Below are 12,989 nucleotides of genomic sequence, written 5' to 3' on the forward strand. Positions count from 1 at the left end.
TCTAGATCTCCCAACACCATTTGTTGAAGAGGCATTTTATGCTGCTACCCCTTTGTCAAATATTAATTGACCATAGAGACAAGGGTTTATTTCTGAGCTCTCTATACCATTGATCTATGTGTCTGTTCTTATGCCAGTACCAGACTCTTTTGATTACAGTGGCCTTGTTTGATATCAGATCTTATGATCTTTCCTACTTTGTTGTTCTTTCTCAAAACTGCTGAGGCTATTCGGGGTCATTTATGGTTCCATGTAAGTTTTTGAAATGTTTGTTCTAAGTTCTAGTCACAGTGATCAGACAAGAAAAAGAAATAAAAGACATCCAAATGGGAAAGGAGGAAGCAAAACTGTCATCGTTTCAGATGACATGATAGTGTACACAGAAAATCCTAGACGCCACGAAAAAGAACTCGACCTAATAAGTGAATTTGTCAAAACACCAGGATACAAAGTCAATATTTAGAAATAGAAGGCATTTTTGTACACCAACAATGAAATATCAGAAACAGAAATCAGGGGGGAAATCCCATTTGCTATAGCAACAAGAAAAATAAAGTACCTAGGAATAAGCCTAACCAAGGAGGTAAAAGACCTGTACTCAGAAAACTACACAACATTGAAGAAAGAAATTAAGAAAGACACAAATAAATGGAAACATATACCATGTTCATGGATTGGAAGAATTAACATCATTAAAATGCCATACTACCCAAAGCAGTTTATAGATTCAATGCAATCCCTATCAAAATAAAAAATGATTATTTATTAATGACACTTTTAAAAGATCATCATAAACTTTATTTGAATATTACTATATCATATGCACAATGTAGAGTTGTTGCTTGAAGAAATATATTGTAAACTTATCTCTAAAATTTCATTTGTTTTAGTAATTAAATTATTTCTATAACCTAACAATAATATAAATTTAAAACAAACCCTTATTTTTAACATGAAACACACTTGTATTTGACATCTTTTAAAAATATATATATATATTTTTTATTGTTCAAGTACAGTTGCCTCCATTTTCTCCCCACCACTCTCCTCTGCCCCACCTACCCTCACCTCCCACACTCAATCCTTCCCCCCTTTGGTTTTGTTCATGGGTCCTTTATACATGTTCCTTTACAACCCTTCCCCTTTTTTCCCCTGTTAATCTCCCTCCCTCCTCCCCTCTTTTTACTAAGAATGGAAATAATTTTTTGATGTAAATAAACATTTTCTTCTGAAATTTTATATGTTTCAAATTGATAAATTTATTAAATCTTAGAAGGAAAAGAAAAAATTGTTTAATTCACTAGCTATAATAATTTTGTTCCATTTGGCTGTTCTTTTCTAGGATTTACTAACTCGACATAAAGTGGTGGTAGCAGAATTCTTAGAACAGAATTATGACACTGTAAGTAGAAGTTATTTTTTTTAAGTTTTTACGTCATTCTCTTGCTCCCTCTCTCCCTTCCTCCCTCTCTCAGGTCTATGAGCACTCACTCCTGTTTATGATCCACAATTGAAGCCAATCATATCAACTATACACCTGATTTGTCTATTGCCTGGAAGCCATGCCATCAGGAAACTTTAGGGAAAATTGAAGATGGCCAGATCACGGCTTTCTCATTTTTCACATCTCTTCTTATTGTTGTGCTCTGGAGCTCCAGGAAACACCTAGCATCTGCTCACCTTGATCTTGACTTAAAAGCATTCATGTTGCCCTTAAGAGCCAGTAGGTAGTAGCTCTTTCAAATAGAAGAACACCCCACCCTTACTAAGATAAATCATTTTACCTAGTTGATAATTTGTTCCATGTACTAGTAGAAAAACCAAAATATTTCTATCTTCCAACTTCTATAATAGTGAAACCAACTCATTCTTTTGAGATTTGGATGAAATGGCACACGCACACAGTCACTTACACTCACACACACTTTCTCTCTCTCCCTCTTTTCCTCCCTCACCAACTCTTCTCTCACTTTTCACGTTGTATTATTATGGTGTGTTTGTAACTTTCTAGTTTTTTCTTGATCTCTCTGAGAGGCAGGAACCTTATTTGTTAAACAGAGGGATTCAGGGTGCAGTTTAAATTACCAATAAGAATTAACAATTCCTTTTTTTTAAATTTTTTATTGTTATTCAATTATAGTTGCGTCCCTTTTCTCCCCATTCCTCCACCCCACCGCAGCCGAACCCCCCTACCTCCCCCACCTTCACCCTCCCCCTTGATTTGGTCCATGTGTCCTTTAAAGTAGTTCCTGTAATCCCCTCTCCTCACAGTACCCTACCCACTCCGCCCTGCCCATTGTTACATTGTTATTAACTTCAATGTCTCTGGTTATATTTTGTTTCCATTTTTCTTCTGTTTATTATGTTCCAGTTAAAGGTGAGATCATATGGTATTTGTCCCTCACCATCTGGCTTATTTCACTTAACATAATGCTATCCAGTTCCATCCATGCTATTGCAAAGGGTATAAGCTCCTTCTTTCTCTCTGCTGCATAGAATTCCATTGTGTAAATATACCATAGTTTTTGGATCCACTCGTTTGCTGATGGGCACTTAGGTTGCTTCCAGTACTTGGCTATTGTAAATTGTGCTGCTATGAACATTGGGGTGCACAGGTTCTTTTGGATTGGTGTTTCGGGGTTCTTAGGGTATAATACCAGCAGCAGAATTGCTGGGTCAAAGGGCAGTTCCATTTGTAGTTTTCTGAGGAAATTCCATACTGTTTTCCACAGTGGCCTCACCAGTCTGCATTCCCACCAACACTGCACTAGGGTTCCCTTTTCTCTGCATCCTCTCCAACATTTGTTTGTGGATTTGTTTATGTTGGCCACTCTGACTGGTGTGAGATGGTACCTCATTGTGGTTTTAATTTGCATCTCTCTGATGGCTAGTGATGCTGAGCATCTTTTCATATGTCTCTTGGCCCTCTGTATGTCTTCCTTGGAGAAGTGTCTGTTCAAATCCTTTGCCAATTTTTTAATTGGGTTGTATGTCTTCCTGGAGTGGAGTCGTGTGAGTTCTTTATATATTTTGGAGATCAGGCCCTTGTCTGAGGTATCATTAGCAAATATGTTTTCCCATACTGTTGGTTCTCTTTGTAATTTGGTGCTGTTTTCTTTAGCCATGCAGAAGCTTTTTATTTTGATGAGGTCCCATTTGTTTATTCTTTCCTTTATGTCCCTTGCTTTAGGGGACATGTTTGTGAGGATGTTGCTGCGTGGAATGTCTGAGATTTTCCTGGCAATGTTTTCCTCAAGGACTTTTATGGTGTTAGAACTTATATTTAAGTCTTTTATCCATCTTGAGTTTATTTTTGTGTATGGTGTAAGTTGGTGATCGAGTTTCATTTTTTTGCACTTAGCTGTCCAGATCTCCCAACACCATCTGTTAAAGAGGCTGTTTTTGCTCCATTTAATGCTCCTGCCTCCTTTGTCAAATATTAGTTGACCGTAAAGACTTGAGTTTATTTCTGGGCTCTCTGTTCTGTTCCATTGGTCTATGTGCCTGTTTTTATGCCAGTATCAGGCTGTTTTGATTACAGTGGCCTTGTAACACAGTTTGATATCAGATATTGTGATCCCTCCAGCTTTGTTCTTCTTTCTCAAAATTGCTGCAGCTATTCGGGGTCGTTTATGGTTCCATAAAAATTTCTGAAATGTTTGTTCTATATCTGTGAAATATGTCATGGGTACTCTAATAGGAATTGCATTGAATCTATAAATTGCTTTGGGAAGTACGGCCATTTTGATGATGTTAATTCTTCCAATCCATGAGCACGGTACATGCTTCCATTTCTTTGTGTCTTCCTTAATTTCTCTCTTCAGTGTTGTACAGTTTTCTGAGTACAGGTCTTTTACCTCCTTGGTTAGGTTTATTCCTAGGTACTTTATTTTTCTGGTTGCTATATGAAATGGGAATTTTTTCCTGATTTCTGTTTCTGCAGTTTCGTTGTTGGTGTACAGGAATACCTTTGATTTCTGAGTATTGACTTTGTATCCAGCTGTTTTACCAAATTCATTCATTAGGTTGAGTAGTGTTTTGGTGGATTCTATAGGATTTTTCGTGTACACTTTCATGTCATCTGCAAACAGTGACAGTTTCATGTCCTCCTTTCCAATTTGGATGCCTTTTATTTCTTTTTCTTGTCTGATTGCTGTGGCTAGGACTTCCAATACTATGTTGAATAAGAGTGGTGAGAGAGGGCATCCTTGTCTTGTTCCTGATCTTAGTGGGAAAGCTCTAAGTTTTTGTCCATTGAGTATGATGTTGGCTGTAGGTCTGTCGTATATGGCCTTTATTATTTTGAGGAATGCTCCCTTTATTCCCACTTGGCTGAGTGTTTTTTACCAGAAATGGGTGCTGTATCTTATCAAATACTTTTTCTGCAAGTACTGATATAATCATGTGATTTTTGTCTTTGCTGTTGTTGATGTGATGCATTATGTTTATTGATTTGTGAATATTGTACCATCCTTGCATCCCTGGGATGAATCCCACTTGGTCATGGTGTATGATCTTTTTAATGTATTGCTGGGTGCTGTTTGCCAATATTTTGTTGAGAATTTTAGCGTCTATGTTCCTCAGCGATATTGGCCTGAAGTTTTCTTTCTTCGTTGTGTCTTTATCCGGTTTTGGGATTAGGATGATGCTGGCTTCATAAAACGAGTTTGGGAGTTTTCCATCAGTTTGGATTTTTTCATATAGTCTGTGAAGGATAGGGGTTAGTCTTCCTTAAATGCTTTGTAGAATTCTCCTGTGAAACCATCTGGTCCAGGGCTTTTGTGTGTTCGGAGTTTTTTGATGACTGCTTCAATTTTGTCTGGTGTTATTGGTCTGTTCAGGTTTTCTGCTTCTTCTTCATTCAGTTTTGGAAGATTATATTTTTCTAGAAAGGTGTCCATTTCACCTAGGTTTTCAAATTTCTTGGCATACAGTTCTTCGTAGTAATTTCTTACAATCCTTTGTATTTCTATGGTATCAGTTGTAATCTCTCCTCTTTCATTTCCAATTGTGTTTATTTGGATCCTCTCTCTTTTCTTCTTGATGAGCCTACTTAAAGGCTTGTCGATTTTGGTTATCTTTTCAAAGAACCAGCTCCTGGATTCATTGATCCTTAGAATTGTGCTTTTAGTCTTTATGTCATTTAATCTGCTCTGTTCTTGGTTATTTCCTTCCTTCTGCTTGCTCTGGGCTGTCTTTGTTGTTGTTCCTCCAGTTTCTGTAGGCGTAGGGTTAGGTTGTTTGTTTGAAATGTTTCTATCTTTTTGAGGTAGGCCTGTATTGCTATGAACTTCCCTCGCAGGACTGCCTTTGCTGTGTCCCATAGGTTTTGGGTTGTTGTGAGTTCATTTTCATTTGTTTCCAGAAAGTTTTTGATTTCTTCCCTAGTCTCGTTCTTGACCCATTCATTGCTTAATAGCATGCTATTCAATCTCCATGATTTTGAGTGTTTGGGGTTTTTTACTTTGGGGTTGGTTTCTAGTTTTAGTCCCTTGTGGTCAGAGAAAATGCTTGATATGATTTCAATTTTCTTGAATTTGTTGAGGCTTGCTTTGTGTCCTATCATGTGGACTATCTTTGAAAAAGTTCCATGTACACTTGAAAAGAATGTGTATTTTGTTTCTTTGAGATGAAAAGCTCTATATATATCAGTTAAGTCCATTTCGTCTAGGGTATTGTTAAGTGACACAATATCCTTGTTGATATTTTGTTTGGAAGACCTGTCCATTTTGGACAGTGGGGTGTTAAAATCCCCAACTATAATTGTGTTGCTGTCAATATCTTTCTTGAAGTCCTCCAAGATTTTCTTTATGTATTTGGTTGCTTCCATGTTGGGTGCATATATATTTACAATGTTTATGCCTTCTTGGTGGATTCTTCCTTTGAGTATTATGAAGTGACCTTCTGGGTCTCTCTTTATGGCCCTTCTTTGGAAGTCTGTTTTGTCTGATATGAGTATTGCTACCCCTGCTTTTTTTTCCTGTCCGTTTGCTTGGAAAATTTGTTTCCAGCCCTTCACTTTCAGTCTGTGTAGGTCTTTTGTCCTGAGATGGGTCTCTGGTAGGCAGCATATGTGTGGGTCATGCTTTCTTATCCATTCAGCTATTCTATGTCTTTTGATTGGAGCATTTAATCGATTTACGTTTAAGGTTATTATCGATAGGTAATTATTCATTGCCCTTTTTTTCTACCTGTGTTCCTCTGTCTTTCTCTTTTCCTTCCTTTCCTTAAAGCAGTCCATTTAGCATCTCTTGCAGAGCTGGTTTGGTGGAAGTGTACTCTTTTAGACTTCTTTTGTCTGGGAAACTCTTTATTTGTCCTTCTATCTTGATTGAGAGCCTTGCTGGGTAAAGTAGTCTTGGTTGCAGGCCTCTGGTTCTCATTACTTGGAATATTTTTTGCCATTCTCTTCTGCCTTGGAGCGTTTCCATTGAGAAGTCAGCTGCTAACCTTATTGGGGCTCCCTTGTATGTTACTTCGTTTTTCTCCCTTGCTGCCTTTAGGATCCGCTCTTTGTCTTGGAATTTTGCCATTTTAATTATGATGTGTCTTGCAGTGGGTCTCTTTGGGTTCCTCTTGCTTGGGACTCTCTGTGTTTCCTGGATTTGGGTGACTTTTTCTCTCATCAAATTAGGGAAATTTTCCATCATTACTTTTTCAAACAGGTTTTCTATCCCTTGCTCTTCTTTTTCTCCTTCTGGTATTCCTATTATACAGATATTGTTACATTTCATGTTGTCCTGTATTTCCCTTATTACCTCTTCATTCTTTCTGAGCCTCTTTTCCTTTTCTTGCTCTTTCTGGGTGTTTTTTTCTAGTTTGTCCTCCAGCTTGCTGATCCAATCCTCTGCTTCATCAAGTCTGCTTTTGATTCCTTCTACTGTGTTCTTCAATTCAGAAATTTTATTCTTCATTTCCTCTTGGTCCTTGTTGATAGTTTCTATTTCCTTTTTCATGTTGATATAGTTTGCAGTGAGTTCATTGTAGTTTCCCTGTAGTTTCTGGTAGTTCTCTGTGAGCTCAGTGGGCCTCTTGATAACCATTGATTTGAACTCAGTATCTGATAGTTGAGTTGCCTCTTTTTCAGTTAACATTCTTTTTAGGCTTCCTCCTTTCCTTTCATTTGGGGATTGTTTCTTTGTCTTCCCACTTTTTGTGAGACTCTTCTTGTTATCATCTGCTTCTTAGATTGATCTATTCTGACTCCCTGGGTTTATGGTATGAACTTCTATGGTAGAATGCCAATGGGATTCTGTGATGCTGTCTCCTTAATCTCCTGTGCTCACTGGTCTTGAGCTGATGTTTATGGGTGTAACACGGTCTAACTCTGGTCTTTTCAATACTCCAGGTTTTATTGTCTCACCTGTGGGGAAAAAAAGAAGGCGGGGGGAACAACGGAAGGAGGGATAATGGGAATAGAAAAGGAAAGGAAGGAAGGGAGAAGGAATGAAGAGAGATCGGAGGCAAGATAAGAAGGAATTTTAACAAAAGTTAAAACAAAAGAATAAATAAAAGAAGGCAGGAAGAAGGAATAAAAAAGGTAAAGGATGGAAGGAAGAAGGAAGTAAAAAAAAAAAGAAAGAAGGACAGAAAGGAAGAAGGAATTCAGCAGGAAAGGAGGAAAGGGGGAAAAAAAAGTCTTCTGCTGGCTTTAAACCTGGTCAGGTTAGTTCTGCTGGTCTTCCTGTCTGCGGAATGGGAGGTGGTGGTTGGAAGGATTGGTTTCATTTTTCTCCCTTCCTGAGCCACACTCTTCCCTGTTTTCATCCTGCAGGCCAGTTCCTCTGGGTCCTTCTGCTCCCCACTATGCCTTTAGATCACCAGTTGTGCTGTCCTTGAGTTGCACCAATTAGGGGCAACTCACACTCTCCCTTCTTGCTCTTTGCTGTCTTAGATGCTAGGGGCTCTCGGTGTTGCTATGGGGTAGTTCCGCCCCTTACTGTGTTGAGTCTTTCTGGGGAATGCAGTCTCCCCCAGCCCTGCAGCTCCCCTCTGCTGGGTGTTCTGCCTTAGTCCTAGAGAGCCAGTAGGCCCTGCTGGGCTCTGTGCGCAGGGGCTATGTAGGAGTTGTTCAGAACCGGTACTTTTAGGTGTGTTCCCTGGGTGGCAGCCAGGCCTTTGATCAGCTGATCTGCTGTTTTGAGTCTGTGTCGCGCAGGGCCAGTCTTTCTGCTGCTTTGGGCCTGAGTCGCGCGCGCCTGCTTGGTCTGCCACCTTGGGCCTGTGTGTGGGGCAGCTAGCCTCTGCTCCGGGTGCGCACCCACCCACCCGAGGTTTCAGGTTGGGCGGCCAGCTGGGGTTTCAGTTGTGGGCCCCTAATCCGGTGATCTGGCTGCGCACAACTGGGCTTCAGGTGAGCGCTGGGGCTGCTTATCCCATGTTCTTTCGCAGTCCAGAGGCTGAGGGGGGAGGGGCGCCAGAGGCCAGGGCTGCTGAGGAGAGTTCTCTAACTAGCCCCTGATTGCCTCTATTTTCTTTTTCTTTTTGAGAAATTCTTCTTATTCAAGCCCCCCTGGTCCAAACAAGCACCTGGCTGCTCATACAGCCCAGCCTGGCTCTCTCCCAAGAATCCTGCAGCAGACCCTGCGCCCCCGCTGGGGCTTCAGCCGCCCTGGTCCCCAGGCTTGCCCCAGGGACCTTATTGTCCTTAAGCACTCTTCTTACCATCAGATCTTTCAATGTCCTCTATCTTTGGTCTCCAATCTTCATATATGTTGGAATACCATTGGCTGTTCGCTCTGCTCCTCAGATCAGGTAGGTGTTTCACTGGTGTTGAGGGGAAGTGGACTCAGCTTCCACCTATCTCACCACCATCTTCCTCCACAATTCTTAAATTAGCAATTAAGAATTAGCAATAGAACTATGAAATCAAGGTGATTTTCATTTTCTAAAATTATCAAGAAAGTATTTATTACATCAATTGGAATACTTTGATCTAAATGTAAGCCATGAAAGGAGGATGATCCTTATTGCCAGAAGTATCCCAATGCTTCAAGACTAAAAGAAAATGGCATATTTTTGGATCTATGAAATGAACTTTTATTAGAGTTTGGGTGTTTGGTAACTATAGATGCTAGCTGGAATGTTAAATAAAGACTCATTAGATGTTATATTTATAATAAATGAAAATAAAAGAGGGCTAAGGTAGTTTATGACAAAACTTATAGTATCAAGTTCTAATCTTTTCTATAGAATTACTGAGGTAAATCTGCAATAATGCTTTGAAATCAGGGATAATACACAACAATTTGAGAGGCCATGAAGTCATTCTCTTTGATCCCTTATTTATCTAATTTTGTCTTTGTATCCATAGTCACTTCTTATGTGATTTAGTAGTTTCACAGACACTGAGCCAGCTGCACTGACCCTAAACCCTGTCTCTGAGAATTTATGTTCCCTCAAACATTTCATACTTCTTGAGTTTCTTTCTTTTCTTTTTTTTTTTTTTTAGTAATAAACAACTAAACTGGAGCACATGATATATGATTCTAAAATAATGAAACTAGTAGCTTCGGAAGTCAAATTGTACCTTATACATGTATTTATAGTTGCAATTAAAACCACAAAGATTTTCCGATAATTTTAATGACTCACAAAATCTTCCTTGTGTTTCGTGACAATTAGAATAATAATAAGTGTTCATGTAAAACAGTATAGTTATTGTGACTTTGCTTTTTTAAAATATATTTATTGATTATGCTATTACAGTTGTCCCATTTTCCCCCCTTCACTCCACTCTATCCTGCACACCCCCTCCCTCCCACATTCCCCCCCTATAGTTCATGTCCATGGGTCATACTTATAAGTTCTTTGGCTTCTACATTTCCTATACTATTCTTACCCTCCCCCTGTCTATTTTCCACCTATCATTTATGCTATTTATTCTCTGTACCTTTCCCCCCTCTCTCCCCCTCCCACTCCCCTGTTGATAACCCTCCATGTGATCTCCATTTCTGTGGTTCTGTTCCTGTTCTAGTTGTTTGCTTAGTTTGCTTTTGTTTTTGTTTTAGGTGTGGTTGTTAATAACTGTGAGTTTGCTGTCATTTTTACTGTTCATATTTTTTATCTTCTTTTTCTTAGGTAAGTCCCTTAAACATTTCATATAATAAGGGATGGTGATGATGAACTCCTTTAACTTGACCTTATCTGAGAAGCACTTTATCTTCCCTTCCATTCTAAATGATAGCTTTGCTGGATAGAGTAATTTTGGATGTAGGTCCTTGCCTTTCATGACTTTGAATACTTCTGTGCAGCCCCTTCTTGCCTGTAAGGTCTCTTTTGAGAAATCAGCAGACAGTCTTATGGGAACTCCTTTGTAGGTAACTGTGTCCTTTTCTCTTGCTGCTTCTAAGATTCTCTCCTTCTCTTTAATCTTAGGTAATGTAACTATGATGTGCCTTGGTGTGTTCCTCCTTGGGTCCGGCTCCTTGGGGCTCTCTGGGCTTCCTGGACTTCCTGGAAGTCTATTTCCTTTGCCAGATTAGGGAAGTTCTCCTTCATTATTTGTTCAAATAAGTTTTCAATTTTTTGTTCTTCTTCTTCTCCTTATGGCACCTCTATAATTCGGATGTTGGAACATTTCAAGATGTCCTGGAGGTTCCTAAGCCTCTCCTCATTTTTCTGAATTCTTGTTTCTTCATTCTTTTCTGGTTGGATGTTTTTTTCTTCCTTCTGGTCCACACCATTGATTTGAGTCCCAGTTTCCTTCGCATTACTATTGGTTCCCTGTACATTTTCCTTTGTCTCTCTTAGCATAGCCTTCATTTTTTTCATCTAATTTGCGACCAAATTCGACCAATTCTGTGAGCGTCCTAATTATCAGTGTTTTGAACTGTGTATCTGATAGGTTGGCTATCTGTTTGCTGCTTAGTTGAATTATTTCTGGAGCTTTGAAGAGTTCTGTGATTTGGGCCTTTTTTTTTTTTTTTTTTTTTTTTTTTGTCTTGGCACGCCTGTTACTTAACTGGGCGGAGCTTTAGGTGTTCCCCGGGGCAGGGTAATGCTGGTGGCTGCGCTGTGACGCTGCGTGTAGGGGAGGGGCCGAGAGAGAGCAATGAGGCTTACTCCACTCTCCACCGGATTTCAGTCACTCCCTCTGCTACCCACAATCAAATTGGGCCCCTCTGGTGCTGGTTCCTCAGTGGGTGGCTTGTGCATGCTCTGGTCCCCCGTGGGTCTCTCCAACAACCTCTCCTTTGAGGCTGGGAGTTTCTTCTGCTGCCGCCTCAACCCCCACGGGTGTTTTCAATCAGAGGTTTGAGGCTTTATTTCCCCATGTTGGAGCCCTGGGTTATGCGGTCTGCTTCGCTCCCCCGCTGTTCATCCAGGTTTATCTCTGTGCGAATGTGGGACCTCTGGGTGCTACCCTCCCCGCTCTGCCTGCCCGGTTCTCTGCCACTCTGAGTCCGGCCCTCTTGGTTTATCTGTGTGGGAATGAATGTAGGGCCGCAGGGTCTGCTAGTGATCAGACTGCCTGCCCCATTCGTCCCACACTCCGCCAGTCTCAGTCCTGCCACAGCGACACGAGTCCTCTCTGCTCCGGCTGCCCGTCTCTGCCCCTCCTACCAGTATGGATGAATGTTTCTTTTTTATCTACTTGGTGTCAGACTTCCTTGCCGTTTGATTTTCTGTCAGTTCTGGTTGTGGGAGGAGGCGCACTGTGTCTACCTATGTAGTTATTCTGACTTTAATGTGAGCTACATGTTTCTGTTTTTACTTTTCATTTTCTTAATTCTTTCTTAGTAATTTATTATCATCGTGCACAGCTTGTTTTCATCACACACATGCACAAATACCTCACACTTGGCCTTCAGAAGACCAGGACTGTTGTGTACCTTTTCACCCTCTGAACACTCTTTCAGTTCTCTGCTGGTCTTGCTTTTTCCACCTTAGTAATCTTTGAGTGTGTTCACGCATGATAGGAGGTTGATGCTGAGCTTCCTTAGCCACTGGCTCTCAAGAGTCGAACTGAAGAGCAATGATTAATGATCATTAGGAAATAGGGGCTCCAAGCACAGTGTCCCCCAGCTTCTGGGGAGAGTAGAAGTGATCCAAAGAGGCCAGTTGGGCTTAGCATTGCCACCATGCGGCAAAAGTAGACCTGTTCCTCACCTATTCATGCTATGGGTTTGACAGTTTTATTATTTATGAGTTACCAGGTGAAATTCTGGCAAAGATTAAATGTATTTGATCTTTCTCAAAGTAATCATAGACTAATAGGTACCAGCAAGTCTACATAAACAGGTTTCTTTAATACGGCATAAAATGAATTGTCTTGCAAATCAATAGATGTTTTATTCAGAATGATTTATTGTGAGTACTCAATTACTGCATTTTCCTATTTTGTTTTGTAGAACTAAAATAAAGTAGAGAAGTATGTCTTTTGTATCATTTGACCTCCCCACTCCCCAGTGTCTTTATGAGTAAATGAGGATGGTGAAAGGAGAAACCTCCAATGGACAATGGTGATCAGTCTAGGGTTAAGCATATAGAGATAGCAAGCACAGCATTTGGACTGCACTAGGCTCAGGTCTGAAGCAACAAAGCTTTCAAACCTAATGCCAAGAAATCACTGCTGATTTAACACTATAATATTTATTTTCTTTTCATTAGATTTTTGAAGACTATGAGAAATTACTTCAGTCTGAGAATTATGTGACTAAGAGACAATCTCTAAAGGTAATATCAAATTTAACTTAGAGTATCCAAAATTGATATCTTGTTAGTAAATGATTGGTCTATTAGTAAGCAAATAAATATAGAAAAATTTAAGTATCCTTTTTTGTAACTTGAGAAATGTTTTATATTACAAGTATACTTTGTAGCAAAATAATGTTAAGTGTCCTGTCCCAAATACTTTTTAAAAGTAACAATAGAAATAAAAAGTATGTGCTAAGTATATGAAAAGTATGTGTGTGTGTAACCAAATTTGAGGTTATATGTCCTGTGAAATTCCTGTGGAAATGCTGCTGTCTCTCATCAAACAGGGA

The 12,989-nt window shown here is 39.8% G+C and overlaps 1 protein-coding gene across 20 annotated transcripts in view; it reads left to right on the forward strand.

The window, feature by feature from the left end:
* Window positions 1-12,989, forward strand: part of CAB39L (calcium binding protein 39 like) — a 206,088-nt gene that overhangs the window by 120,903 nt on the left and 72,196 nt on the right. For 19 of the 20 annotated variants that reach the window (XM_053916579.1, XM_053916582.1, XM_053916585.1 and 16 more), the window contains 2 exons: window positions 1,343-1,402; window positions 12,613-12,678. In XM_053916579.1, coding sequence (XP_053772554.1) covers window positions 1,343-1,402; window positions 12,613-12,678 — 126 coding nt within the window. The remainder of the gene's footprint in view (window positions 1-1,342; window positions 1,403-12,612; window positions 12,679-12,989) is intronic. The other variant, XM_053916589.2, reaches the window with a different exon arrangement.

Source organism: Desmodus rotundus, chromosome 13 (genome assembly GCF_022682495.2).
Source record: "Desmodus rotundus isolate HL8 chromosome 13, HLdesRot8A.1, whole genome shotgun sequence".
NCBI classification, from domain to species: domain Eukaryota; kingdom Metazoa; phylum Chordata; class Mammalia; order Chiroptera; family Phyllostomidae; genus Desmodus; species Desmodus rotundus.